This window comes from Saprolegnia diclina, assembly GCF_000281045.1.
Source record: "Saprolegnia diclina VS20 unplaced genomic scaffold supercont1.17, whole genome shotgun sequence".
NCBI lineage: Eukaryota > Oomycota > Saprolegniomycetes > Saprolegniales > Saprolegniaceae > Saprolegnia > Saprolegnia diclina.
Window position 1 is genome coordinate 265414 of NW_008246084.1, and position 23087 is coordinate 288500.

The 23087-nt window shown below is 58.7% G+C and overlaps 9 protein-coding genes across 10 annotated transcripts; 4 read left to right on the top strand and 5 right to left on the bottom strand.

Annotated features, from left to right (window-relative positions):
* The first annotated feature begins 1797 nt into the window (after positions 1 to 1797).
* SDRG_06292 (hypothetical protein) lies at positions 1798 to 2656 on the top strand. Its single transcript, XM_008612063.1, has one exon. The coding sequence runs from the start codon at positions 1808 to 1810 to the stop codon at positions 2642 to 2644; it is 837 nt and encodes a 278-aa protein (XP_008610285.1). The 5' UTR covers positions 1798 to 1807; the 3' UTR covers positions 2645 to 2656.
* A 208-nt stretch (positions 2657 to 2864) lies between these two features.
* SDRG_06293 (hypothetical protein) lies at positions 2865 to 5276 on the bottom strand. The gene is made up of 7 exons (XM_008612064.1): positions 4811 to 5276; positions 3736 to 4763; positions 3520 to 3688; positions 3388 to 3471; positions 3132 to 3340; positions 3050 to 3076; positions 2865 to 2994 (listed from the first exon to the last, which is right to left on the bottom strand). The coding sequence occupies exons 1-7, from the start codon at positions 5225 to 5227 to the stop codon at positions 2901 to 2903; spliced, it is 2028 nt and encodes a 675-aa protein (XP_008610286.1). The 5' UTR covers positions 5228 to 5276; the 3' UTR covers positions 2865 to 2900.
* Positions 5277 to 6338: 1062 nt separating this feature from the next.
* On the top strand, positions 6339 to 9291 carry SDRG_06294 (hypothetical protein). Its single transcript, XM_008612065.1, has one exon. The coding sequence runs from the start codon at positions 6499 to 6501 to the stop codon at positions 9229 to 9231; it is 2733 nt and encodes a 910-aa protein (XP_008610287.1). The 5' UTR covers positions 6339 to 6498; the 3' UTR covers positions 9232 to 9291.
* Positions 9292 to 9519: 228 nt separating this feature from the next.
* On the bottom strand, positions 9520 to 13954 carry SDRG_06295 (PEK/GCN2 protein kinase). Its single transcript, XM_008612066.1, has 4 exons — positions 12909 to 13954; positions 12318 to 12852; positions 11476 to 12273; positions 9520 to 11427 (listed from the first exon to the last, which is right to left on the bottom strand). Exons 1-4 carry the CDS (start codon positions 13904 to 13906, stop codon positions 9571 to 9573), a joined length of 4188 nt encoding a protein of 1395 aa, XP_008610288.1. The 5' UTR covers positions 13907 to 13954; the 3' UTR covers positions 9520 to 9570.
* A 357-nt stretch (positions 13955 to 14311) lies between these two features.
* On the bottom strand, positions 14312 to 16062 carry SDRG_06296 (hypothetical protein). Its single transcript, XM_008612067.1, has 13 exons — positions 15928 to 16062; positions 15780 to 15876; positions 15650 to 15738; positions 15570 to 15593; positions 15431 to 15520; positions 15331 to 15381; positions 15208 to 15285; positions 15089 to 15151; positions 14976 to 15038; positions 14822 to 14928; positions 14737 to 14773; positions 14640 to 14684; positions 14312 to 14584 (listed from the first exon to the last, which is right to left on the bottom strand). The coding sequence occupies exons 1-13, from the start codon at positions 15982 to 15984 to the stop codon at positions 14435 to 14437; spliced, it is 951 nt and encodes a 316-aa protein (XP_008610289.1). The 5' UTR covers positions 15985 to 16062; the 3' UTR covers positions 14312 to 14434.
* An 810-nt stretch (positions 16063 to 16872) lies between these two features.
* On the top strand, positions 16873 to 17597 carry SDRG_06297 (50S ribosomal protein L35Ae). Its single transcript, XM_008612068.1, has 2 exons — positions 16873 to 16954; positions 17013 to 17597. The coding sequence occupies exon 2, from the start codon at positions 17021 to 17023 to the stop codon at positions 17354 to 17356; it is 336 nt and encodes a 111-aa protein (XP_008610290.1). The 5' UTR covers positions 16873 to 16954; positions 17013 to 17020; the 3' UTR covers positions 17357 to 17597.
* An 84-nt stretch (positions 17598 to 17681) lies between these two features.
* Positions 17682 to 19251, top strand: SDRG_06298. 2 transcript variants are annotated; one of them, XM_008612070.1, is made up of 11 exons: positions 17682 to 17816; positions 17862 to 17958; positions 18014 to 18102; positions 18148 to 18261; positions 18311 to 18361; positions 18411 to 18488; positions 18534 to 18677; positions 18730 to 18836; positions 18879 to 18915; positions 18963 to 19007; positions 19049 to 19251. In XM_008612070.1, the coding sequence occupies exons 1-11, from the start codon at positions 17745 to 17747 to the stop codon at positions 19193 to 19195; spliced, it is 981 nt and encodes a 326-aa protein (XP_008610292.1). In that variant the 5' UTR covers positions 17682 to 17744; the 3' UTR covers positions 19196 to 19251. The 2 variants fall into 2 exon arrangements, with proteins under 2 accessions (XP_008610292.1, XP_008610291.1); XM_008612069.1 differs by having other exon boundaries at positions 18730 to 18915.
* Positions 19237 to 21267, bottom strand: SDRG_06299 (hypothetical protein; the record flags this gene model as incomplete). Its single annotated transcript, XM_008612071.1, has 12 exons — positions 19237 to 19574; positions 19626 to 19830; positions 19887 to 19988; positions 20040 to 20114; positions 20157 to 20243; positions 20328 to 20454; positions 20504 to 20613; positions 20660 to 20785; positions 20827 to 20943; positions 20988 to 21066; positions 21116 to 21142; positions 21194 to 21267. The coding sequence occupies 12 exons, from the start codon at positions 21265 to 21267 to the stop codon at positions 19237 to 19239; spliced, it is 1467 nt and encodes a 488-aa protein (XP_008610293.1).
* Positions 21268 to 21347: 80 nt separating this feature from the next.
* Positions 21348 to 22979, bottom strand: SDRG_06300 (hypothetical protein). The gene has a single exon (XM_008612072.1). The coding sequence runs from the start codon at positions 22934 to 22936 to the stop codon at positions 21389 to 21391; it is 1548 nt and encodes a 515-aa protein (XP_008610294.1). The 5' UTR covers positions 22937 to 22979; the 3' UTR covers positions 21348 to 21388.
* Between the last annotated feature and the right edge of the window lie 108 nt (positions 22980 to 23087).

Here is a 23087-nt window from a genome sequence, read left to right on the forward strand (position 1 = left end):
GCACGGACGACGACACGGACGACGACACGGACGATGTGGACCCGTCGCTGGTCGCCTTGAGCGGACGGTGCGTCGCCCATCCCATGTATAATTACGCAAGTCTGCGCGCGATCATTGATGCGATCACACTGGACGAGTTTCCCGGTTTTCCAGAGACCAAGGCGTGCTGTTACGCGGCGCTGGACGAGTTTGAGCGCGAAGCCACGACCGATCAGAAGCATCCTTGGCGCTTTAACGACTAAGAGCATCTCCAACGCGGCGCCGCTATAGCTAATCTATAACTGTCACGCTTGTTATTGCATGTCGCATGGTGTTATAGCGGTGAAAATGTGGTCCACCGCACCGCTATAGTTATGGCTATCGCTAAAAAATCGAGGTCTGCCGCTATAGGAGGCCTCTATAGCGGTGAAGTTATGCTGCCGCTATAGAGCGTAGACGAGGCAGAAAAGGTAACAGCCAATCGAAACGTCCCGTGGCAGTTTCCCGCGAGGACGAAGCATGGGTCATGGGCGCGCGCACGGGCAGAGGCGGTCCGAGGACGAGAACAGGCGACTTGCACGGGCGCTGGCCCATGTGAGCCCTTCGTCGGTCGTCGATACTCAACATCTAAGCCTCAATCCGCCGCGGTCGCGCGTAGCTTGGATGTTGCTTGCCAACACTCTAGGCCTAGCGCTGCGCATACATGTATACGTAGGTGGATGTCGTCGTCCATCGGCAGCGCCAGCACTCTTTGCCCCTCCCGGCGCCCGCGCTTCTCCTGCCTGCTCTTCCAGTCCTCACTCTTTCAGCCACGCTCCTCCGAGCGGCCTTCGCTTCTCTCGATCATGCGCCGAGCGTTCTCTTCCGTGCGCTGCGTTTTTCACTCCCGCTCTAAGCGGCCTGGTGGGCGCTGTCAGCCAATCCGTAGCGATAGCGATAGCTATAGATTCAACTCCCATTGGAGCACATCGTTTAGCACACCGCTAAAATATGAGAAAGGTCGGTTATAACGCGTTTAGCTATAGCTATAGCGGTGGCGCGTTGGAGATGCTCTAATGGCACATGTAATTGTACTCGCTAGTTGTCTTTGGTGTGGATAGGGCTCGCCAAAACCTCTTCTGGAGGTTACTCCAGCCTTTTTTATGCCGCGCCATCGAACGCGTACCATTTGCTCCTCGCACGCTTGTCAGCTTTCACTTGAAGCCGTGGAAACCCTTGAGATTACATCGACCACAACCGAGTTATCCAAGATCCTGTGATCTCCACGCCTATAGTGTGAGACCAAAGCGAGTCGAGGCCAAGCAAGACCCATCGAATCAATTGCGGTACATTATTATGAACGTGTTCCGCGTTATCTTCATTATGACACAAAGACTTCGCATACGTAGCGCTACGCCTGAATGCGTGGGAGTTGGCTCCAGCGCTTGGTCGTTGGGAGTGAGCTGCGTACGGAGCGGTACATGCACTACTAATACAGTGGTGCACGACACCATCCGAGAAATCATTTTTAATCTAGCATATTGAGAAAATCATTATGTAATCTAGCATATTGTGCGTTCTGGTGCAGTGGGGTTAGGGTTGGACGTCAGACAGTGTGGGACTATTTTGGCGCGCAAAATCTTTGCGATCTTGATGTCCATCTGGTGACATATTATTTGATAGAGGTTTTGACATGAAACCATTTAAATATGGCGTGTACAACTGCGAAACGACAGAGTTTTTTTTATTTTGACAGCGAAATAAAGATGCAATACGAAGGGTATTCGGTTTTGAGAGGAATCTGCCGATCCCACGGCAAGCGGCAGTTTCCAAGTTGCAGCCGATCACGATGCTCTCGACCCTCGCGCGGACGACGCGCCTCCGCCCGCTCCTTGGGCGCTGCCTCTCGACCAAGCCTCCCAAGACGCTCATGATCGCATACGCTACTGCGCAACGCTTCCAGCTCGAAGACGACGCGTCGATCGTCGACGTGCCGACGATGCTCGAGCGCAAGCTCGGGTACGTGCCCGTCGTCCACTGCATCCGCGACGCGACCGGCGACACGTTTCAGCGGCCGTTGGCGAAGGACACGGTCGAGATCTTCTTCGACTGCGGGAACAGCGACGGCGACGCTCCCAAGGAGACCGAGCTCAACGAGATTGCCGTGACGATTTCGAAGCTGCAGCAAGCTGTCAAAGACGCCAACGCCCGCACCGACGTTGCCAACGCCCGTACTGACGTCGCCAACGCCCGCGCCGATATATTCAAGACGCTTGCCGCCAACTACAAGGCGCTTGTCGTCGTCGGGGAAGCGCAGAACAAGACGTTGAAAGCCGACAACTTCAAGTTCAAGCGCGAGCGCGAGCTCGATGAGCTCGGGGAGTTTGTCGCCAAGTTTCGCACTTTTCGCAAGCAGAAACGCCAGGGTGGCAAGCCCTCGAAGCTCAAGATGCGCCGCACGAGCAACTCAGACATCGACCCGTCACTGGCTGCCGTGAACGACCAGCGGAACGCTCGCGCCCATCCGGTGTACAGCTACGCAAGCCTGCGCGCGATCATTGATGCGATCACACTGGACGAGTTTCCCGACTTCCCCGAGACCAAGGCGAGCTGCGACGCGGCGCTGGAAGAGTTTGAGCGTGAAGCCACGACCGATCAGAAGCATCCTTGGCGCTTTAACGACTAATGGCCTATTTATTTTGCATTCATTTCCTGGCTTTCGTCTCGACAGGATACGAGTCGCCCGTAGCTCGACCTCTCAAGGCCTCATTCGTGTCACGCAAGTAGACGTCGCAGCTTTACCAATGATCTCCGATTACGGTGGTCCATCCCACCATGTAGTGCAAGTAGCGAGATGCACACTCCTGCAACGCCCTCCCAAGAAGACCACCGAATGCATAGTAAGAATCAAAGCGCAGCTGTGGGCATCCGACTCGTTATCTTTAATACGAGGTCGTACTGTAGTTGACGGCTTGGCCAGCGACCAAAGGCGGTTCGACGCGCGTTGCTGTTTGCCGGCGGGCGTCGATCCACTCCCTAATCACCAACACAAGTTGTCATCTTTTCAACGACGTCGCCAAAGTCGTCGTACCACACGAGCACTTGCTGGCCACGGTGCCTAGTTTCATACAACATCGTCATTAGCCATCATTTTTGTTGGTTTCAGAACGCACATGACGTGGCGCTCGCGCACGCGAGCATCGCGCTGGACGTGTGCCACAATGCTCGTCCAGAGACGCGTGGCTTCGCGCGAGTCGGTGGCGTGGGGGAAGAAGCGCTCGAGAATCTCGCGGCGCAAGCCGTCGACGGCGCCATCGAGCACATTGTCGCTCTCCTCGAGGCGCCGGAGTTCGCCGTGCACCGCTTGCAGCATCTTGGTAAACTACATCACGCAACGGTACAGAGCCGGGTCGTCACGACGCGTTCTACCAGAAGCTTGCGGAACTTGCTCTGCTGGACCTGGCTGTAGAGGTAGAGTGCGCCGAGCGCACCAAAGAAGGTCGATGCGTAGATCTAGAAGGTCGAGATACACCTATCAAGTCGAGAAAACGCGCGTCGTACGTAGAGGTGCTCGTGCAGCTCCAACACAGTCCAGCAGAGGGCGCTGGCGTCAAGGACCGTCAATGCGACTTGCCCGTCGTCTTGAAAGTACCGCGTGCTGCTCTGCGCCGCGAGTTGCGCCGCCGCCTTTGTGTACGCTGCGACAAACGCCACGTCGCTGCTCTTTTCCCTATTGTATATCTATCAACACAAGCTCCTCTATCAACGAATCGAGACCAGTTGGCTTGGGTGCGGAGGTAGCCGAGCTGCTCGGTCGCACTGACAACAATCTGCTGCGAGCTGTCGCTGTTGTCGTTGCCAAAGAGCAGGAGCTCGACCCACGACCCGTTGCAGAACGCTGACGACGCGCGGCGAATGAGAAAGCTGTCGAGGAGCTCGGCCATCAAGTGGGCGTCTTGGCGCACCTGGTCCGACTCGACGCAGCGCCGTTCGACGAGGACGTACGGCTCGCGGCACGAGTGCAGTTGGCCGCTGTGGCAGTGGCCAAACTCGGGGCACCGGTGGCAGTGCAGTGACGGCAGCGACGACATGTCGTCTGCACTTTCCGAGTCGCACATGGGCATCGCGTCCATGTACGCCATCGTCAAGAGGAGGCTGGCCGTGATGGCCATCGCGGCCAGGACGAGCAAAATGACCCACTGCGGGTACGAGTACCCTCGCGGCAACGACTCGACCTTGAGGTACGTGGGGCGGTGACGCTTGGACGAAGAAGTGGGCTCGTTGGTCGACGGCGTCGATGGTGTCGATGGCGGCTTGGATGGCGTGGCCGCCGGTCTCGATGGTGCAGTTGCCGGTGTCCGCGGCGTGTCAACAGACGACAGTGGTGTTTGCGTCGCAGCGGAGGGGCGGCGAGGCGTGGCCGGACGATGATGCGTCGGCGGGAATGGCCGCGTCGGCGTTGGCAGTGACTGGCGGGCGGGTGTGTTTGGGACGAGGCGACGGCTGAGCGGTGGCAGCGAGTTATCGTCATCGTCGTCCTCGCTGTCGTCATCGAGGACCGAGCGAGGTCGCCGCGCCTTGACGCCCGAGTGGGTAAACAGCACGGTCTTGATCTCGTCCCCTTCGACGTACTTGGATTTCGACTTGAGCTTCCACGGCTCGGACGTGCTCTCGGTCGGCGACTGCAGCGCCTTCGTGGGCGTTGTAAGGTCAAACCGCGACGGCGTGGTCTCGATGGGCGTCGAGAAGCGCCGCGACGGCGTCGCGAGCGACGAGCCAGGCGCTTTCACCGGCGTTGCGTACGCCTATGTACGTCCATCTGCCCTGTTCAACATGAATCGAATGGACGTACGACGTTGGGAAGCTTGCGCCCCGAGTTGTTGCTGTAGTAGCACGGAAACGAGCAGTACGCGGCGCCGATGGAAAAGGACTCGAGGTTCACGCCACGCGCGATCGCTGTGGCGCACGCGAGGTGGAGCTTGTTGTTGCAGACAACGCAGGTAGCGTCGACCTTGTCGTCGACCACGTTGCACAGCGCACACGCGCCCCACGCCTTGGTGCGCTTCATAGGCGTCGCAAGCTTTGGCATCTTGGACGGCGTCTCGGCCGCTTTGGCCGGCGTCGCCATTTGCTTGCGCTTGGGCGGGATCTGGAGCTTCTTCGCCGAGAGGGCCGGCGCCGGCGGGGCGCGTTTGGCGATCACCGACTCGACGCGCTGCGTCTGCGCGGCCTTGGCGGCCTCGCGGGCTTTGGCCAAGCTCGACGACATCGTCTGTGGGAGAGGCCGGAAACACGCAATACAAAACGATGGATTGGGCGGGCCGCCTTAAATATGGCGCATTTGCCATTTTTGCCACAATTACGGCCCAACGGCATGCCATTTTTGCCATTTTTACAGCTCGTTAAGATGGCGCGATGCCACATTTGCCACAATTAAAAGCCATTGCGTGCCATATTTTACGGCTCCACCAGCACTGTAAATGTGGCGTTTTTCCATATTTACCACATCTATCTGCCACTCCGCAGGCGTTTCGGCGGTGTGTCCTGGACGGACCTGCGAGTCGCCGCTAATTCGCACGCATAGGTATCTAGTAGCAGGGTTTGCGCCACTCTCCAAGGGCAGTCGTCAACGTATTTGTAGGGTAGAGCAAGCTGGTAAAGCAATCTGGCACTGTACAAGCAGCGTGCTCTTGACGCTTGGTGGTGAGGATGTGCAGCCCACTGCCACGAGCTTCAATCTCTCGCAGCTGCCATGTCCATGGCCTTGCCGTCACGGGCAAGCTGCTTCAGTACCTCTACCGCATGCCTTTCGTTCTCTCACGCCCCCTTCCGTACCTCTCGGCACCCCGTCCATGATACTTCCGCGCCTGCCGCCGCGGTACTCGATGCTGGAACTGTCCGGGCTCTTTATGGGTTCGATTTGCATTCTCCAGTGCTTGCGAATGGTTGGAGAAGCTCCAAGACGGCGCTTCAAGCATGTCGCACGCCCTCGGACTGCGCGACGCCGGCTACTGCTTCAATGAATCGTGCTTCAGATTTGACCCACCTCGTCGCCACCCGTATACAAACTTGCTATCACCCACTGGCACCAAGTGCCGCATGGATGACGGACACTGCGACAACCGTAGGACCTCATGCACCTTCATTATACAAACCCACTCTGTTCTGCTCCACGACGAGCCAAAACGCGGAAGAGGAGCTTCTGGCGTCGTTGCACAGCATAATATGTGACCTTCCACTGCCTTCACGTGAGCAATGCAGCCAAGGACGCAGGCAACCGCCCAATCAAACGCTGCGGCCACCTCCAACGGATCTTACTTGGCGCTCATTGGCGCCTGGCCACGTGCCCACGTCAAAGCGTCTCCAAGTTGCTTTGCAAAGCAGGCTGCACTTTCTGCGCGCTCGTCCGTCCGTCCATTTCAAGTGCACTTTCGCGAAGCGAGTACTGTAGGACTCTATAGCACCTTGTGTAACACGCTCCGATTTGGCTCGAGCCCTGGTTGCCGTGAAGCTCACTTTTGATTTCGCCGCTTGCGACGCATGTTGAAGCTCACTGCTACCGCTGCTGCTGTCGTCGGCCTCGCCCTCGGTGCGCCGGCGCCGACGCCCGGCCCGCCGCCGCGCGCCACGTCCAACGAAGCCATGTACGCTGACTTCAAGCCGTACTCGTCGCCGCTCGTCGTGCCGGACGTCCTCGACATGCGCAAGGGCGGGTCGCTCGACATGCAAATCGCTGAAACGACGCACACGTGGCAGGCTGGCGTGCCGGCCTCCGCCGCGTACGGTTACGGCAAGGTCGGTGGCAACATCACGACGCCGGGCCCGACGATCCTCGTCAAGCGCGGCGTGCCGATTGAAGTCACGTGGCGCAACGGCCTCGGCATGTCGACGCATTTGCTCGCCAAGTACATTGACAGCACCCTCCTCCACTCCGAGTCGGCGTGCTTCCCCAACTGCGGCATTCCGGTCTCGACGCATATCCACGGCCTCGAAACGCCGCCCAAGTACGACGGTCTCCCGCACTACTCGATCTACAAGAACCAGACGTACACGTCCACATACAACAACTCGCAGTCGAGCTCGACCAAGCTGTACCACGACCACGCGATCGGTCTCTCGCGCCTCAACATGTGGGCGGGTCTCACCGGCATGTACATCATCCGCGATGACGACGTCGAGAAGAAGTTTGGCTTTGATAAGATCGTGGTCGATGTCCCGCTCATGATCTCGGACCGCCTCTTTGATCCTGCCGGCAAGCTCATGTATACGAGCGTCGTGACGTGCCCCGTCGCAGGCTCGGTGTGGATGCCCGAGTCGTTTGGTGCTGTCAACACGGTCAACGGCGTCGTCCAGCCGTACCTGGAGGTGCCCGCGCAGCAAGTCCGCTTCCGCCTCGTGAACCTCGCCAACTCGCGCAACTACAACTTTACGCTTCCGTTCGCGTCCAAGTGCACGCAGATCGCGACGGATACCGGCTACGTCCAGGAGCCCAAGCCGATCGCGGTCAACGGGTTCAAGCTCTTCTCGCTCGAGCGTATCGAGATGGTGTGCGATTTCTCCGGTGTCGCCGTCGGCACGACGTTTGACATTGAAGACATTGACTCGGACTGCGACTCGTCGTACGACTATGACCCGAAGATCATGCAGATCCGCGTGACGGCGCCGACGAAGGACGCGGTCGCGGTGCCGATCCCGACGCACCTCAACAAGTACAAGGACCTCCAGGAGCTCTACAAGTCGACGAACGGCAAGCTCCGCACGATCACGCTCGGCGAGATGGAGTCGATGGAGCAGTGCCCGACGCAGCTCATGATCACGCAGTACCAGCAGGTCGCCAACGTCTCGATGGTCCACAACAAGCTCTTCTGCACGCGCGGCAAGGTCGAAAAGTGGCAGTTCAAGAACCCGACCGACGACGTCCACCCGTTCCATTGGCATCTTGTCAATGCGCAGTGCGGCCCGGACGACGACCACATCGACAAGAACGGCCTCAAGGACGTCGTGGTTATCCCGAACGCCGACCCGTCCGACCAGCTCGCAATCACCCAAGTGTGCTACGTCGCGTGCACGCCCGATGAGTTCTTGAAGGAAGGCAGTACGCGCGAGCCGACGGACTTTGGCTTTGACACCAAGGAGCCGTACCTCGCGCATTGCCACATCATGGAGCACGAAGACAACAGCATGATGGCGTGGTTCCAGCTCACGGACGTCGACGACGACCACGCGATCGACGACGGCAAGGTCGCGGGCGAGCCCGAAATTACCTCCATGGTCATCGGTACCGCGATTGGCATGAGTATCCTCGGTGGTATGGCGACGACACTGTCCGTCCTCGTGCTCTCGATCCCGCGCCTCAATTTCCTTGCCGGCGACAAGGCGCTCGCCATGACGTTCGCGCTCTCGGCCGGCGTCATGCTCTTTATCGCGCTCGTCGATCTCTTCCTCGAGTCGATCGAAAAGTTCAAGTCGGAGTTTGCCGTTGGCGGTGACGTCGACTTGGAGGCGATCGAGCACGGTCTTGCGCCGCCGGGTGCGGTCGCGCCGATCTGTGACAAGACGTGTGCCGGCCAGGCGTGGCTTGCGACGGTCGGCTGCTTCTACGGCGGTGTCCTTGTCATCGTCCTCGTCGAGTACCTCGTCCACAAGGTGTTTGACTACCATACCAAGGACCTCGGCGGCGCCGGCCCGGAAGCGCGCAACGTTTTGGCGGAAGATGCGCAGACGCCGATTGACGCTGACTTCCAGAAGCACGGCCACGGCCACAGCCACAGTATCATTGCTGAAGTCGACGAAGAAGGCGAGAAGAAGCAGGGCTACCGCCGCGCCGGTGTGCTCACGGGTATTGCCATCGCGATCCACAACTTTCCCGAAGGCCTCGCGCTCTTCGTGACGTCGCTCCAGGGCCTCAAGGCCGGCATTGTGCTCGCGGTCGGCATCATCTTGCACAACTTCCCGGAAGGTGTCGCGATTGCGGCGCCTGTCTACTATGCGACCAACAGCAAGAAGGAAGCGTTCTTCTGGACGGGCCTCAGTGGTATTGCGCAGCCGTGCGGTGCGCTCATCGGGTGGGCGACCGTCTCGGGCGGTGTCACGCCGCTTCTCTCGGGCATTCTGTACTCGATGGTGTCGGGCATGCTTGTCTGCATTACCGTCAAGGAGCTCCTGCCCGGCGCCTTCAAGTTTGGCGGCGCCAACTTTACCTTCTCGTTCATGGGCGGCGTCTTCATCATGGCCATCTCGCTCATCATGCTCCAGTACGTCGGCACGAGCTAAACCACGCGCCGCGCTTCGAGCTGTTTACACTCAATATAGATCTCCCTTTTGCATTTCAAACCGGTGTGTAGACCATTTGTCACAGACGAGTTGGCCGCCCCGTGGACAGGGTGTCGTCACGGATCGAGGCATAAAACAGCGTTGGAGGACAATATTGTCCACAACACATGGTCGAGAAACGACGGGTGTAGCCGGCTACGCAATTCGGAAGCGCGTAACTTTGGACAAGTTGTCAATCATAGTCGAATGCGCGGCAATGGGGGACCGGAACTCGTACGTTGGATGACTCCCGGTCGTAGAAGGTGGCAACTAGACTAACCGCAATTGTATAAGTATTCTTTAATCGAGCCTCCGCCCAGGCGTCCCGAGGGCCCGTCGCGACTTGCCGTTGCCATGACCGGAGCGCGACTCGGTGATCGACATCATGTCGTAGCGGTCGTCGCAGCTCGAATGCAAGAGGAGGTACTTCTCTCGCTTTCCGCGCCAATAGTCCATGAGCTCGAGGTCCAAAATCTCTTCGGCTAGCTGGCGGAGGACCTTGCGGTATTTCGGGTGCTTCCCACCCACGTCCTCGACCGCGCTCGCTCGGTCGTCCATAAAGTGGCTCGCAAACTCGCGCAAAACGACAAACGGCACGTCCACGGAGAGCACTTTGGCCGGCTCGTTGGTCTGCGACGGCAGCAAGAACGAGCTCAGCCACTTGGTCACATGCCGCTCGACGTTCATAACGTCCTGTCGCTGCCGCTGCTTGTCCTTGGTCACCTTCGTATCGACGACCTTGACCTCGAGCTTGACCGACATGGGTTTTTCCTTGACGCCAATGGCTTCGTCGTGGCTCGACGCGAATTGGTGCGACGCCGCAACCGAGAAGCTCCCGCTCCGGTAGCGCAGCCCGTTGCTCATCGCGTCCATCTTTTCAGCGAAAAAGTACGCGAGCGAACTGACGGGCATCGTCACGTCGCCATCGCCCGGGTTCTTGACGTTCCGGACACGCACGACGCGCTTCTCCTTGAGCAAGTGCTTGCGCACGATCACCATCCACTGCGCGCCAAGGGCCGCGCAGTGCTCCTCCAAGTCCTTGTGGTCCGGATGCCAAAACTCGGCCGAGACGCCGGCTTTCCAGAGCATGGCTGCGATTTGCATGCGCGCGAGGAGCGTGTCGCTGGGGCTGTCGGAACACACAAGGATGAGGGGCGTTGCATGGCGCCACGCGCCGTTGGTTGCCGACGGGTTGAGCACACTTGTGACGATGCGGTCGATCGAGAAGCGGACGCCGACCGCAGTCACCGCCGGCATTTGCACGCGCGCGGCGGGAAGGCGATAGCGCGCCACCATAGCATCGTAGCGCCCGCCTTCCGCGACGGTCTCGGGTGGGTGGTTGCTGTGCTCGTGGACGGCTTGAAACACAAGACCAGACGAAAACTGCTCTTGGCGCGGACTCAAGCCCAGGTCAAAGTGCACATTCATCGCTGGCAGCTCGAGCTCGATGCCTTGGAGCAGCTGCCGGAGAAAGCCCGCGCCTTCTTTTGCCTCCTTGATCGCCTTCTTGAGCTGGTTCTCGCGCTTCTGCTCTCGCTTGCTCAAGTTGGCCGTCTCGTGGATTACACGGTACCGCATGCCGTCGAGAAGCACCTCGATCGACTCGAGCGCCGCGAGCGGCTCCTTTGGGAGCTGGAAGAACGGTTGTAGGAACGCCGCTGCTTCGGCGGGCACGGACGCCTCCTTGAGCTTCTTGACCACACGGGGCGACGGGCGCGGCGACGCTTCTTGCGACAAGAGCTTGTAGACGTCGCGTCGGCACGCGTGCGGCACCTCGCACGCGTCAAGGATGCCCCGTGCGAGCCGTGCGTCGTTGATGCGGAGAAACCACGGACTCAGGCCGAGCGTCTCGAGTACCTCGTGGACAACGTGGAGCACTTCGATTTCCATGACGCGCGCAAAGCTGCGGTCGTCCCAGATCAAATCAAAGTCGGCTTCGAGAAGCTCGCGCGGGTGGCCGCCGCCGATGGTCTTGCGGTACACACGGCCGCAGTGGTAGCGCTTGAGCTGCGAGAGGCCGTTGCGCGCCACGTACCGCGCCAGGGGCTCGGTCAAGTCGAACGGGAGTACGACCGAGACGCCGGCCGTGTCGAGATAGCAGCACGCGTTCACGTGCAAGTTGCTGCTGAGGCGCTTGGGCATGAGCAGCGGGGGCACCTACATTTACTGTCGATTTTGCATTCCAACAGGAAAGACGATACTTACAAATTCAACAGCGCCGTGGCGCTCAAAGATGGTTTCGAGCGTCTTCTTGACGTCAGCGCGGCAGTGGCTCTCGAGGTACACGAGCGACGGCTTTGGTTTCCGTTGCTGCAGCACATCAAACGTGTAGTCGACGTGGTCGACGGGGTCTTGCACGAAGAGCGCTTGCATGAGCTGGCCAAAGAACGTGCCTTCGGGGTTGGCAAGCGTCTGAAGCGCCTCCTTGAGGTACTTTTCCTCGACTTCCATCTTGGGCGGCAAGAGGTTGCTCGTGAGGAGCTCGCCGGCCGTCGGGCGCGCCGTCGGGTTGCTCTGGCACAGCCAGTGGATGATCTGCTTGACGTTCGATGGCGCAACAAACGTACTCGGGAGCACGTTGCGTTCGCGCAGCTCAATCAGCGCCTCGGCGCGCTCCATGAGCGTCGTGAACGGCGGCGACCACATTTCAAAAAAGAGAATCCCGAGCGAAAACATGTCGGCCTTTTGGTTGTAGCGCTGGCCTTCCTTCTCCTGCTCGGGCGCGCGGTAGAACGCCGTGCCGACACCCGCCGTAATGTTGATGCTCTCGTAGTTGAGCGACACCTTGGACGAGACCGAGTCGGCGTCATCGTCGGAATCGATGGGCTGGTGCAACGAGTCGTACATGGGGATCTCGCGCAAATGGTCTTCGTCGAGCGACGGCGGCTGCATCGCATCGGCGTCCGGGCCATCTTCATCGACCTCGTCTTTCGGCGGCTTGGTCGCAAGACCAAAGTCTCCGAGCTTGACGGTCCCTTCCGCATCTAAAAAGATGTTTGGCGGCTACACAACACGCTGAGAGAAGGCTACGGCAGGCGAGAATCTACCTTGATGTCGCGGTGGATCACGCCTTGGCTGTGAATGTACACAATGGCTTCGAGAATCTGACGAAAGAGAGTCCAGACCTTGTCCTCGTCCTTGTAGAGCGACATGTGGTCAATGACCTCGCGCAGCGCCTTCCCGCCGCAGTACTCCATTTGGATGTACAGCTTCTCCTTGGTGGGTTTCCGCACCGGCGGCGTCTTCGTCTCACGGTGCTCGTCGACCGTCCACTCCCACTGGTCCGCGTACCGCGTCGTCGGGTCGTCGTCCCATGGCGCATCGCTCATCTCTTCTTCCGAGAACGACATGTGCTTCTTGAGCGACTTGCCTTTGGTCGACGTGGCCGTCGACTTTAAATACGTGCGCGACCGGTTGTTGCTGCCGCCGATAAAGTCATCATCGTCAAGGAGACCACTGCCCTCGTCGTCGTCGTCATCCGAGGACGAGTCTTCGTAATCGTCAGACCAGTCGTCGTCTTCGTCGTGTGAGACGTTGCCGGACGCTGCGTCGTTGTCGCCTTCGATCCACGCCTGAAAGTACCTAGACCGATAGCGCGTCAATACTCGTTGATACGAGAGGACACGCAGTAGACATACCGAACAATGTACCGGTGCTGGAGCCGCGAGATGGTTTTGACTTCGCGCAAGATCTTCTTCTTCATCGTCGGGTCGTTCGCGTCCAGCTTGATGCGCTTGACGGCGTACCACTGCCGGTCCAGGCGGTTCTGCACCCGAAGCACTTCGCCGCCACCGCCCCGGCCGAGGACCTTGTCTTCTTTAAAGTCGGAGAAGTACCGCGAGTGCGCAAGCCGCGCGCTCACCGCGTCGTCAAAGTCCCCGTCGTCGTCGGACGGGAGTGAGTCGTCATCTTCGTCCGAGAAGCCGCAGGACGACCCCGAGCCAGATGAGGACGATGCATCGTCGTCCCCTTCTTTTCGGTCGCGCGCGCGGTGCTTGCCGCGGATCGCAGCTTGCATCTTGAGGTATTCGTCTTGGATGATCTTCTGGAGCTGCTGTTCTTCCTTCATCGCTTTGGCCTGCTCGACCTCGAGCTGTATTCGCTGCTCTTCGGCTTCCTTCTTGGCGATCTGCTGCTGGCGCTTGACCATCTGCTCAAAGAACGACCGCTGGTCCTTGACGTGCTCAATGATGTACTCTTCGGCGGCAATGACGAGGTCGTGGATCATGACGCCTTCACCGACCTTCTCGCGGCTCGCCTTGCGCAATAATGTCTCGAGCTCGTCGACCTCCTTCTCCGTGAGGCCGTCCGCGTCCTCGAGAAAGAGGTCCGGTCCTTCCGTGAGCGGGTAGCCCTTGCGGAGCTCGACGGCCAAGGTCACGCCGGCCTCGCCCTTGATGCCGCCGCTGCTGAGCGTCAAGGACTCGGCGCCCTTCTTCGCGATGCGGATCGAGAAGGCCTTGAAGCCCTTGATCGACGTTCCCGGCGCGTACTCGTCGCCGTAGATGGCCTGGAGCACCTCCATCTCCTCGGCCTGGAGCTCGGCGCATGCTGCGGGCGCGTCTTCATGGACATGCGGAGGAGCGTCTACTTGCTGCTGCTGCTTCTTCCCTTTGCCGGCCTTCTTCCTCGCCATGCATGAACGCGGCCACTCCAAGATGGGCGGGCTTTTTCAGAACTAGCCGCGGGGACTTTGGGCTTGGATCCCGGAATTTTTCCGGAGTTTGCATTTACCACCCTCGGGAAGTCATACCGTGAGAAACACGTGTGTGAAACACGAGCGGGGAAAATGGCAGTAACATCGGCGCCCTGCCATACCTGCACGACCAGCATTCGGGCTAAGACACGCTCGCACGTACACAGAGCGTATCTGTGTGGAAACTGTCGTGGTGATATCGTCCCGATAAAGGCGACGCGTCCACGTCCGTACCACCACGTGTGTGCTAGAAGGTGAAAAAGACGTGGTAAATGGCGTGTGCCACACGTGAGTCACACGTGCTTGTGGTCGCCGCTGACGGCACCAGATGGCCACTCGAACGTGCGGCAGACGTGATAAAGGTGAAAAATAATTGCACACGCACGTCCCGCGCACACGAGAATTTTTACGTGGACAGCGTCGCTGATGATGACAATACTGTGGTCGACTTCAACAAATGACGCATGATCACCAGTCCCGCTCGGCCTTTTCGACGTCCGCGCGGCAGTAGACCTTGGTCATGGTCGCCGGGCGGACAGAAATCCGCAGGTGGGCGGGCATCACGTCTTCGTCCTTGCGCTTGAAGCAGAGGCAGAGCGTCGTGCAGCTGCCGAGTGCCTAGTGCCAGTATGTCGTTATCAACACAACTCGCGATAGAACGACGCATGCCCACCGGTAAAATGAGCATTGCGAGGACGACAATACAGATTGTCTGCAGCTACGCATCGATGGACACGATGAGCCGATGAGCCCGAGGTAGCGGGCAGCACCGTCGCGGCGTGGTACCTGTGCAGCGCGCTCGCACAGCTACCAAGGCGTGCACATGTGACGGGCGCAAAAGATACCGCACTGTACCCTTTGGAATAGAGGCCTGCCCCGTTGACGCCGCAGCTTCCGATCGGTTGGTCAAAGTCACACGCGCCGCCGGCGTAGCACAGGCGTGTCGTGGGGTACTTGTCCGGCTAGAGACATACATGTATCGATCCGTCTTTACACACATTGCAGGTACGTCGATCGCGGCACAGACTTGGCGAGGGGTGCTCTCGGATGACGTCAATGGCGCGGTATCGTTCTACGCGGCGGCTTCGTATGGCGCGTGCCGGCACAAAAGAGACGAAGTACGACGCAGTGGTTGGGCGGGCCAAAGCCGCAGCAGATATGCGTGTCCTGCAAGTCTTGGATGTTCTATATTAGCGTCGCGGTGTCCGTGTTGAACTATCCATTTCGGAGAGCGGTAATACCATTGCAACCGTGGGGTCGACGAGGTTGTCGCTGTAGTAGGACCGCCACGCCGCGCGTAAGTCGTTGTACATCTCGCTCTACTTGGTAATGACGTTGCGTCGATGGCCGCAAGATCGTCCGACCTGGAAGTATGCCGCGCAGGCTTGCGCGTTGGTCGCGTTGCGCACGTACGACTAGTGCCAACGTAGCGTCAGCCAATAGGAGGCAGGAAACGAGACAGACATTGGTCAAACACTTGTCCTGGACGTCGTAGGGGTAATCTGGCACCGACGTTTGCAGCCCCGAGTAGGCGATGAGCGACTGAAACGCCATCTACGAGCTGCGTCGTGTTGCGCAAGAAGAAGAAGAAGAAGGGGCGTACGAACGCCGCGAGCCCGCCGAGGTGCTAGAAGGCATATACGTGAGGTCAAAGGGCGTGCATTCCAAGGCGGCATAGAGGACCAGGAGCAGGATAAACTTGTTGTGGTGCTTCCCGCCGCAGTAGGCAAAGACAGCCATCGCCGCGTAGCTAATGCCCACAAAGATAAACCCTATCACGCATTCGGACTCGCTTCAAGAGGCAAGCATGGACCTCCTGCGACGCTGGTAAAGCGCGAGCCAAGTGCCAAGCGATAGTGAGTCGACTGCACCATGCCAATGCCCATGAAGAAGAGAAGGAGCGAGAGCACCTATCCCACGCATCAAGCATCAACGTGCAGGTCATCGACACGCGTTCGTACGCTCTCGCAAAAGCACGCGGCGTACATGTTGCGCACCAAGTTGGCCTTGGCGAACATGACGCTTGCGTCGCCGCCTTTCTAGGCCGACCGTTTCTCGCAGCATGCGGGCATGGCGTCCGTCGCCCCTCTCGCTCTTTTCCTGCATAGACCTTCTGGATATATGGGCCTCTACTAGTTCGCGCTATGGCGCATGCTCTCGTGCTCGTGCTCGCGTTCACAATGCGTCGTAGCGCATGCTGCTTCATATAGGTAGTACTGCGTTGCTCTGGCTCGTTCACCTCGACCTGCGCCGACTATCTCGGCCTGCGAGGCAAAGCCACCATCCTCTCTGTGGAGCAACAGACGTAGGTGATGCGCTAGAAGTGTCCGACATGTACTCAACGTCGGCGCACCCGCTGAACCATCATGAAGCGACGTGGCTGCCATCGGCGCATGGTGTTCGAGCCATGCATCGAGCGAACGGCCGTGCTTGCACCGTCGCGTCGCGTCACGTGGCGTAATGCCATGGACCTCTTCATATGTACATGCTATCATGCTAGGTCTACCTGGGCTTCATCGTCCATGGTCGCGCGCGCATGAGGCTGGGCTTGGCGTGTCGAGCACTCGGCGAAATCTGGCAGCTCGTGGGGTCGTGATTCCGGATAATCCATCCGGCTCACGTATCCGGTCTCGGCTGTATTCGCGGCATGTATTCTATATACGACTTGTTTGTATGTCTTGCCTGTATTTTAATCTGTGTCCGGATACGGGTCGCGACCTGCTGGAATGCATGTGATTTTAATACAATGATGAAACAAGTGCAATTATCCTTGCTTTTATTCGAGACTTTGTATGCAATTACCCAACAAAGTACACGAAAGTTGGTATAAAAATATGCAACGCGCGTATGCGTTGTCAGAGGTTTTATCGCGCTACAGAGGTTTGGATGGCCAGGGAAGTGATTGGTTTGGAACCAGTCAAGTGGGCTCGCTTGGTTTTTGCCGTTGGCTCAATCTCAGTATCACTCACTCAATTGATTCAGCAGTAGGTATGATCCTCCGCGCCTTGCTCCTTGGTTGGTCGTCGCTCATGCGCTCATTTCTTAGAGAATAAAATGGTCGCTTCGGAAGCTCAGCCGACCCGCTTGTATGTGAAGGGTGTTTTCATGGGCTACATGCGTGGCTTCACCAACCAGCACGCCCACACGTCGCTCATCCAGATCCAGGGCCTCCAGGACCGCAAGGATGTCGACTTCTACCTCGGCAAGCGCATCGCGTACATCTACAAGGCCAAGACCTTGAAGAACGACAGCAAGTTCCGCGTCATCTGGGGCAAGGTCATGCGCGCCCACGGCCAGAACGGCGTCGTCCGCGCCAAGTTCCGCAAGAACCTCCCCGCCGCCGCCATGGGCAAGCAGGTCCGCGTCATGCTCTACCCGTCGCGTGTCTAAACGGATCATCGCTGCGATTGTTGGTCGATTTTCTGCTCCGCGTGCGTGATTGCCACGCCCTGGCGAGAACGTACGTGCCAGAACAATTAATAAAGAGTGGGTTCCGAAATAAGTACTACTACCATTGAACTGCTGCGACGAGTGTGTCTCCCTCTTCTCTCCTGCCGCACTTGACACCCGTACAACGACGACACCCTTGAATCGATATATCGGTGCGGCGGCTTCCACGAGCATCTGACCAGCATCCTTGCGGTCGAGCCGTCGCAGCGGCCTTCGCCGGCTCCTGCAGTCTCCACCAAGCGCCTGTAAGCTCTGGCAATAAGCCCCGGCTGGTTGAAGCTGAAGGGCAAACTCGGCACCGGATCTATTTTTAGATCGACCTGATTGCATGCTCTGCGAAGACCTCTTTGCCAAGCGCGTGGTCACGGTCGGCGTCAAGGTCGGCTGTCTCCTCCTCGGTGTACGTAACGACGCGGTGGTCCTCTGTCTACTACGGCGTGCACAGGTCCTTGCGGTCCTTCTCTTCTTCCTCGGCATCGGGCTCATTGTCTCGCACCACACGCAGCTCGCGCTCGGGTCCCAAATTGGCAGCTCTGGCGGCGGTACATATTCCAGTCGAAAGTCGCTCGATATCGTGACAATCCTGTCTGGGATTAGCGCTCATCTTCTTGGCGTGTCTGTACCCGATTCCTGCTGCCGCGGGCTACTATGGCGCCAAACACCACAACAAATTCCTGCTGCTCATGGTAGTACTTTGCGATCCATGCGCAATGTTTCTCAAGGGCTGATAGCAAGCGTTCGGGCTCGGCGGGCTCATGAGCCTTCACTTTATGATTGGCGGCGCCATCTACGGCACGACCGTCCCCTCGATCTCGTACGACGAGCAAAACTACTGCCTCGTCAACGTACCACTCATGCCTCCATCCACGTTGACCGAGTGAGGGCGTGTATTAGATCCACATGCAAAACAACGTGACACGGGCCAAGTGCATGACGTACTTCCAGGTACTACTTGTGCAAGCATGATGACGATAATGGCGACGACCGTGCCCAGAGCGACGACTATGCTGGCCTGAGCCTCGCCTGGCAAACGTACTTTAACGAAAGCGTCGTCGACAACACGGCAGCCTCGGTGCGAAAGCGTGCCTGTTCACATTCATATCACATAGTACCGTAGGCGCTCGTCGAGCTGCAAGCAACCAGCTTTTGCTGCGGCCTCGGACCGCCGGCCAACTGCATTCCCAACGAAAACCGGTTCCCAACCAAGTTTCCCGGACCTCCCAACGTTCCTCAAACAGTCTGCGTCAACTCCAAGAGCGTGGTCTCGGCAGCTGCAATCTACACGTTCCCTCGCTCACTCTTCAAATATGTAGAGCCAATATTACCCGATAACGCCGCTCTGCTATCGCAACCAAGCGTGCCCATACGACCATCCGATCGGGAGCTGCGGCGTCACGGCGGTGTCGCCCGGCTCCATCGGGTACGACGACGATAGACCATGTCATTTCATTGACACTACTAGTTGCGCTGCGGCCTTCCACCAGTACATGGCGCGGCCGGTACGAGTGCGATTTAGCGACTGTCTTGACTGCAACAGACGGCGTAGGTTATGGTCATCGGGGGCTCTGTCTTGGTCGCGACCTTGCTTTTGGTACGTGTCGGTTTGCGTGCACGCTTCCACTGTAAACGCAGGTGCTATGTCTCTGTACGACGCTCGTTTTGCTATGGAAGCGCAAGGATGAAGACACGCTGCCACCGGTCGGCTACGGCGGGTGGCGAGCATCGGCCAAAGTCTACTTGGCCTCGGATGTCCGCAAGCTGGATCGCCTTGATATTTAAATGGATCGATTGCTAAATTAACTAGAGCACGAACCTAGTACCTAATACGTCGGTAGAGGGGTTGTGCTGCGGCTCGGTGGCGGCGACTCATCTGGCGGCCGCCAAAACGGTGCCGGGCCGCTGAGGCATTTGGACAGCTTTTTCGGCTGCCGCCGCTTCTCGACGGACAGTGCCCCGCTGGATTTTGGTCGATGCTTGGGCATCGCTAGCTCCACTACCCGCGCGCTCGCCTCACGAACGTCGTTGAGCTCCTTGCGCGGTCGACTGCTGCGGTGGCGCCGAGCCTCATCTAGCGTTTGGTACATGGTGCAGCAGTCAGCGCAGACGCGGACGCTGTTGTAGAGATCCTCCATGGGCAGTGTGGTCTCCAGCGCGGGTCCTAGAACCAGTCACTTGGTGAACAAGCGATCCAACGGCGTCGCAAACCTACCGTGATTGGAAAACCACTGGAGCTCTTCTAGCACCGTGTTGCGTCGCGAAAGGAGCTTCTCAATGGTTTCAATCTTCTCGATCGACGAATACGACTGGGCGAGGGCCACCACAAGTGCTTGGTTGGTGGCGCCCGACTGATACCTTGTCGTTGTGCCTTGGGCGCGCATGAGCAGGTGCGACTCGTGGTCCGCCCACACTATGGACTACTCCCGTCCAATATAGCATAAATCTACCCCGATATTGGAGTCGAGAGGCGTACCTTTTTGGCCACAGCGTACGTCGTCTCGTCGTCACCGTTGGGACAAGAACCCGGTGGATGCTCCATACAAAAGGCGCCCGGACACGAGAAGAGCCGTCGAGGCTAGTGCATGAAGAAGTCGTATGTTGGGCTCAGTGCCAGGATGGCTCGTACCGAGACGACGGGCTTGGACGCGAGCGCTTTTGCCGTTCCTTGGGGTGGGTTGCGGACGTCCGAAGCATAGACAATCTAGCGATTGCGTTAACTGGCATATAGGGTTCGTCATCGCACCTCGGCAACGCGCACAAGGACAAGGTCGTCGCTGGCCGTCAGGACAAAGTCGGTTTGGATGTGGACAACTTGGTGCGATGACGACGCCTACGTCATCGTTCATCCCGCTTCAAAATACAACCATAGCTAAAACATAGCAAAAGGCACAAGAATTTTGTGTGACAGTCGGACCTCGATCGCGTGGACGACGCGCATGGTCAGCTCTTGCACCAATTGGTTGCAAGGCGACGCGAGCTCCTTGACGCAGTGCAGCATGTGATGCTCGAGCGGGAATTGAAGCCCCTTCTCATCTGGTGTCCTACAGCCCAAAAGAGTTCGATTCGATCTTGGACGTATTCGTCGCGTACAGCTCCGTGCCAAAAAAGAACTGCGGCGGGCGGTAAAAGCGAACATAGGTCTGGAGACGCGTCGCCGCGCGGCTGAAGCGGCACGCGTGCGTCGCACTCGCAGGCCCAAACTAGTGCATCGTCGATCGTCGTGTCCTGACAACTCGAAACACGCACCTTGCCAGCGACGTGGCGCGTCACGAAGCGCGTCACCATCCACTCGCGCGCGTTCGGGTTGCACAAAGTCGCGTTGAACTCCAAGTCGTGCAGGATGCGGAAGGTCGTCTCGCCATTCTCGCGCACCTGCGATGCAAGTCGCGTCAATCGCAAAAGAGACTACCTACTTGGTGCAGAAGAGCGAGCTTCCGGCTTACGTTGGACTCGAGACGGAGACACGACTTGACAAACGCGCGCTTGATCGGGATGCGGTGCAGGTCCGCGCTGCTTTTCGCGACGACACCCTACGTACTCTCTGCTGACATTCCACTTGTGGGCCGCCATGTACGTGGTCGCGGTAGCCTGTAAACCAGCGCACGACCTCGCCGTTCTCGACGACGAGCGTGTCGGCAAGGTCCAGCGCCGCGCTAGTCGCATGTTATTATCTTCCTCATGCCAGCACGAACGTGGCTCTACCGAGCAGTACAAAGGTGCTCGAGCGTCCTACACATGGCCATGCAAGATAGTTGAACACTATGGAAAGCAGTGTTCTACTCTGCAAAGCGGCGGCGTTGGAGGTCGTGGTCCTTGGAGAGGCGTTGCACGATGCGTGCTTGCGTATCGTGCATGCGAATGCGTTAAAATAGAATGTGGAAACCGGCTTGTCCGATGGACACTGCTGCACTGTGCAAATGTGTACAAATTAGCGCTAGGAATCATAGATATCTCTATTCTTTATACATGTTATTCTTATAAGCAGAGCGTACGGCGTTTCTTGGACGAGACCTTTTTGGCCTTGCCCTTGGCCTTGCGCGGCTGCGGCGGCGGGACCTTGGGCTTCTTGGCCTTGGGCTGGACATCGCGAACCGGCGCGACCTTGACGTCCCGCATGAGCTGGATGAGCTCCTTCGGGACGTCCATGTCGGCGGCCTTGAGCATCGCCGGAATCTTGCGCGCAAAGGTGATGTCATAGGCGGTCAGTAGCGTCACGGCCACACCGCGCTCGCCGGCGCGGCCCGTGCGACCGACGCGGTGCACGAACGTCTCGATGCTCTCGGGCACGTCATAGTTGACGACGAGGCCGACGTCCTTGACGTCCAAACCGCGCGCCGCAACATCGGTGGCAAAGAGCGTCATGACCGTGCCCTTCTTGAAGGCATTCATGGTCATTGTGCGCTCGCTCTGGAGCTTGTCGCCGTGCACGCACCCCACCGTCGGGTCGGCGTAGAACGTCGCGAGCTTGTCGCACTCGACCTTGGTGCGGCAAAATACGATTGCCTTCATCGACGCGTCAATGTCGAGCGCTTGCTTGAGCTTGGCCATCTTGTCGGCTTCGGATGTGCAGATGAGAAAGTGCTGCGCAATGTCGCGGTTGAGCTGCGGCGACGACGTCGACCCGATCGTCACGTGGACAGGCAAGGTCATGTAGTTGGCAGCCAGCGTCTGCATCGCGACGGGCCACGTCGCACTGAAGAGCAGCGTCTGGCGCGTCGACGGCAGGAGCTTCATGAGGTGGCGGATCTGGTCTTCAAATCCGAGCTCCAGCATCTTGTCGGCTTCGTCGAGGACCACGATTTCGACCTTGTCCAAGCCAAGGTGGCCACTGCTCACAAAGTCTCGCAGCCGACCGGGCGTCGCGACAAGCACGTCGACGCCGTGGAGGTCGAGCGCCTCGACCTGCTCCTTCGTGGACGCACCACCAAAGATGCACACGATGCGCAGCGGGTACGGCTTGAGCAGCTTCTTCGCTTCGCTCTGGATCTGCATGGCGAGCTCGCGTGTCGGCACGAGGATCACGAGGCGCGGGTCTTTGGGCTTGACCGCGAACGCATACTTCTTCTTCGTGCGCTGCACGTGCTTCTTGGGCGCCGTGAGCGCGTGGAACGACGGCAGAAGGTACGCGAGCGTCTTACCAGACCCGGTCTTGGCGATCGAAATCAAATCTTGTTTGGCGAGCACGATGGGCCACGACTGCGCTTGCGTCGGGGTCGGCGTGCCAAAGCCACTCGAAGTCAAATGCGCCACCGCCGCCGATGAGAACGGCGTCGACTCGAGCGCACGCATGGCGGCAGGCGCTTTGTACTCGACGCCCGGCCCCACGATCGAGATGTGCTGCTGCTGCTGCCAGCGGGCGTTCGCATCCAGCGGCCCAGCGTTCGATGCGACAACTTCAAAGCCATCTTCGTCGTCATTATCCGAGGCGGCGGTGTCGCTCTCATGGGCGGCTGGGGCGACCTCGAAGCTGCTGTCGTCGCTCTCGCTGCCGGGCGCGTCGACGGCTTTGCGCTTGCCTGCCATCTCGCTGCCACCCGAAAAAAGGTTGTTTGATACGCTTCCTCGCATCTGATTGGCTATTGCACGCGAACCAATCACCGCACAGATGGCAATCGACCAATCATCACCGAAACCGTTTTCAAGTGCACATAAACGACTTTTTCCAGCCAATCCC

Bases quoted from the DNA above. Each gene is read 5' to 3' on its own strand.
- SDRG_06292 (XM_008612063.1), top strand. From the start codon at position 1,808: ATGCTCTCGACCCTCGCGCGGACGACGCGCCTCCGCCCGCTCCTTGGG.
- SDRG_06293 (XM_008612064.1), bottom strand. From the start codon at position 5,227: ATGTCGTCGAGCTTGGCCAAAGCCCGCGAGGCCGCCAAGGCCGCGCAG. The intron at 4,764-4,810 runs GTACGTCCATTC...GGACGTACATAG, and splicing joins GGCGCAAGCTTCCCAACGTC to GCGTACGCAACGCCGGTGAA. The intron at 3,077-3,131 runs GTGCGTTCTGAA...GTATGAAACTAG, and splicing joins GTGCGCGAGCGCCACGTCAT to GCACCGTGGCCAGCAAGTGC.
- SDRG_06294 (XM_008612065.1), top strand. From the start codon at position 6,499: ATGTTGAAGCTCACTGCTACCGCTGCTGCTGTCGTCGGCCTCGCCCTC.
- SDRG_06295 (XM_008612066.1), bottom strand. From the start codon at position 13,906: ATGGCGAGGAAGAAGGCCGGCAAAGGGAAGAAGCAGCAGCAGCAAGTA. The intron at 12,853-12,908 runs GTATGTCTACTG...CTATCGGTCTAG, and splicing joins CAGCACCGGTACATTGTTCG to GTACTTTCAGGCGTGGATCG. The intron at 11,428-11,475 runs GTAAGTATCGTC...CAGTAAATGTAG, and splicing joins GCCACGGCGCTGTTGAATTT to GTGCCCCCGCTGCTCATGCC.
- SDRG_06296 (XM_008612067.1), bottom strand. From the start codon at position 15,984: ATGTTCGCCAAGGCCAACTTGGTGCGCAACATGTACGCCGCGTGCTTT. The intron at 15,877-15,927 runs GTACGAACGCGT...TGCGTGGGATAG, and splicing joins CCGCGTGCTTTTGCGAGAGC to GTGCTCTCGCTCCTTCTCTT. The intron at 14,929-14,975 runs GTACCTGCAATG...GTATGTCTCTAG, and splicing joins AAGTCTGTGCCGCGATCGAC to CCGGACAAGTACCCCACGAC.
- SDRG_06297 (XM_008612068.1), top strand. From the start codon at position 17,021: ATGGTCGCTTCGGAAGCTCAGCCGACCCGCTTGTATGTGAAGGGTGTT.
- SDRG_06298 (XM_008612069.1), top strand. From the start codon at position 17,745: ATGCTCTGCGAAGACCTCTTTGCCAAGCGCGTGGTCACGGTCGGCGTC. The intron at 18,489-18,533 runs GTGCGAAAGCGT...ATAGTACCGTAG, and splicing joins TCGACAACACGGCAGCCTCG to GCGCTCGTCGAGCTGCAAGC. The intron at 19,008-19,048 runs GTACGTGTCGGT...CTGTAAACGCAG, and splicing joins TGGTCGCGACCTTGCTTTTG to GTGCTATGTCTCTGTACGAC.
- SDRG_06300 (XM_008612072.1), bottom strand. From the start codon at position 22,936: ATGGCAGGCAAGCGCAAAGCCGTCGACGCGCCCGGCAGCGAGAGCGAC.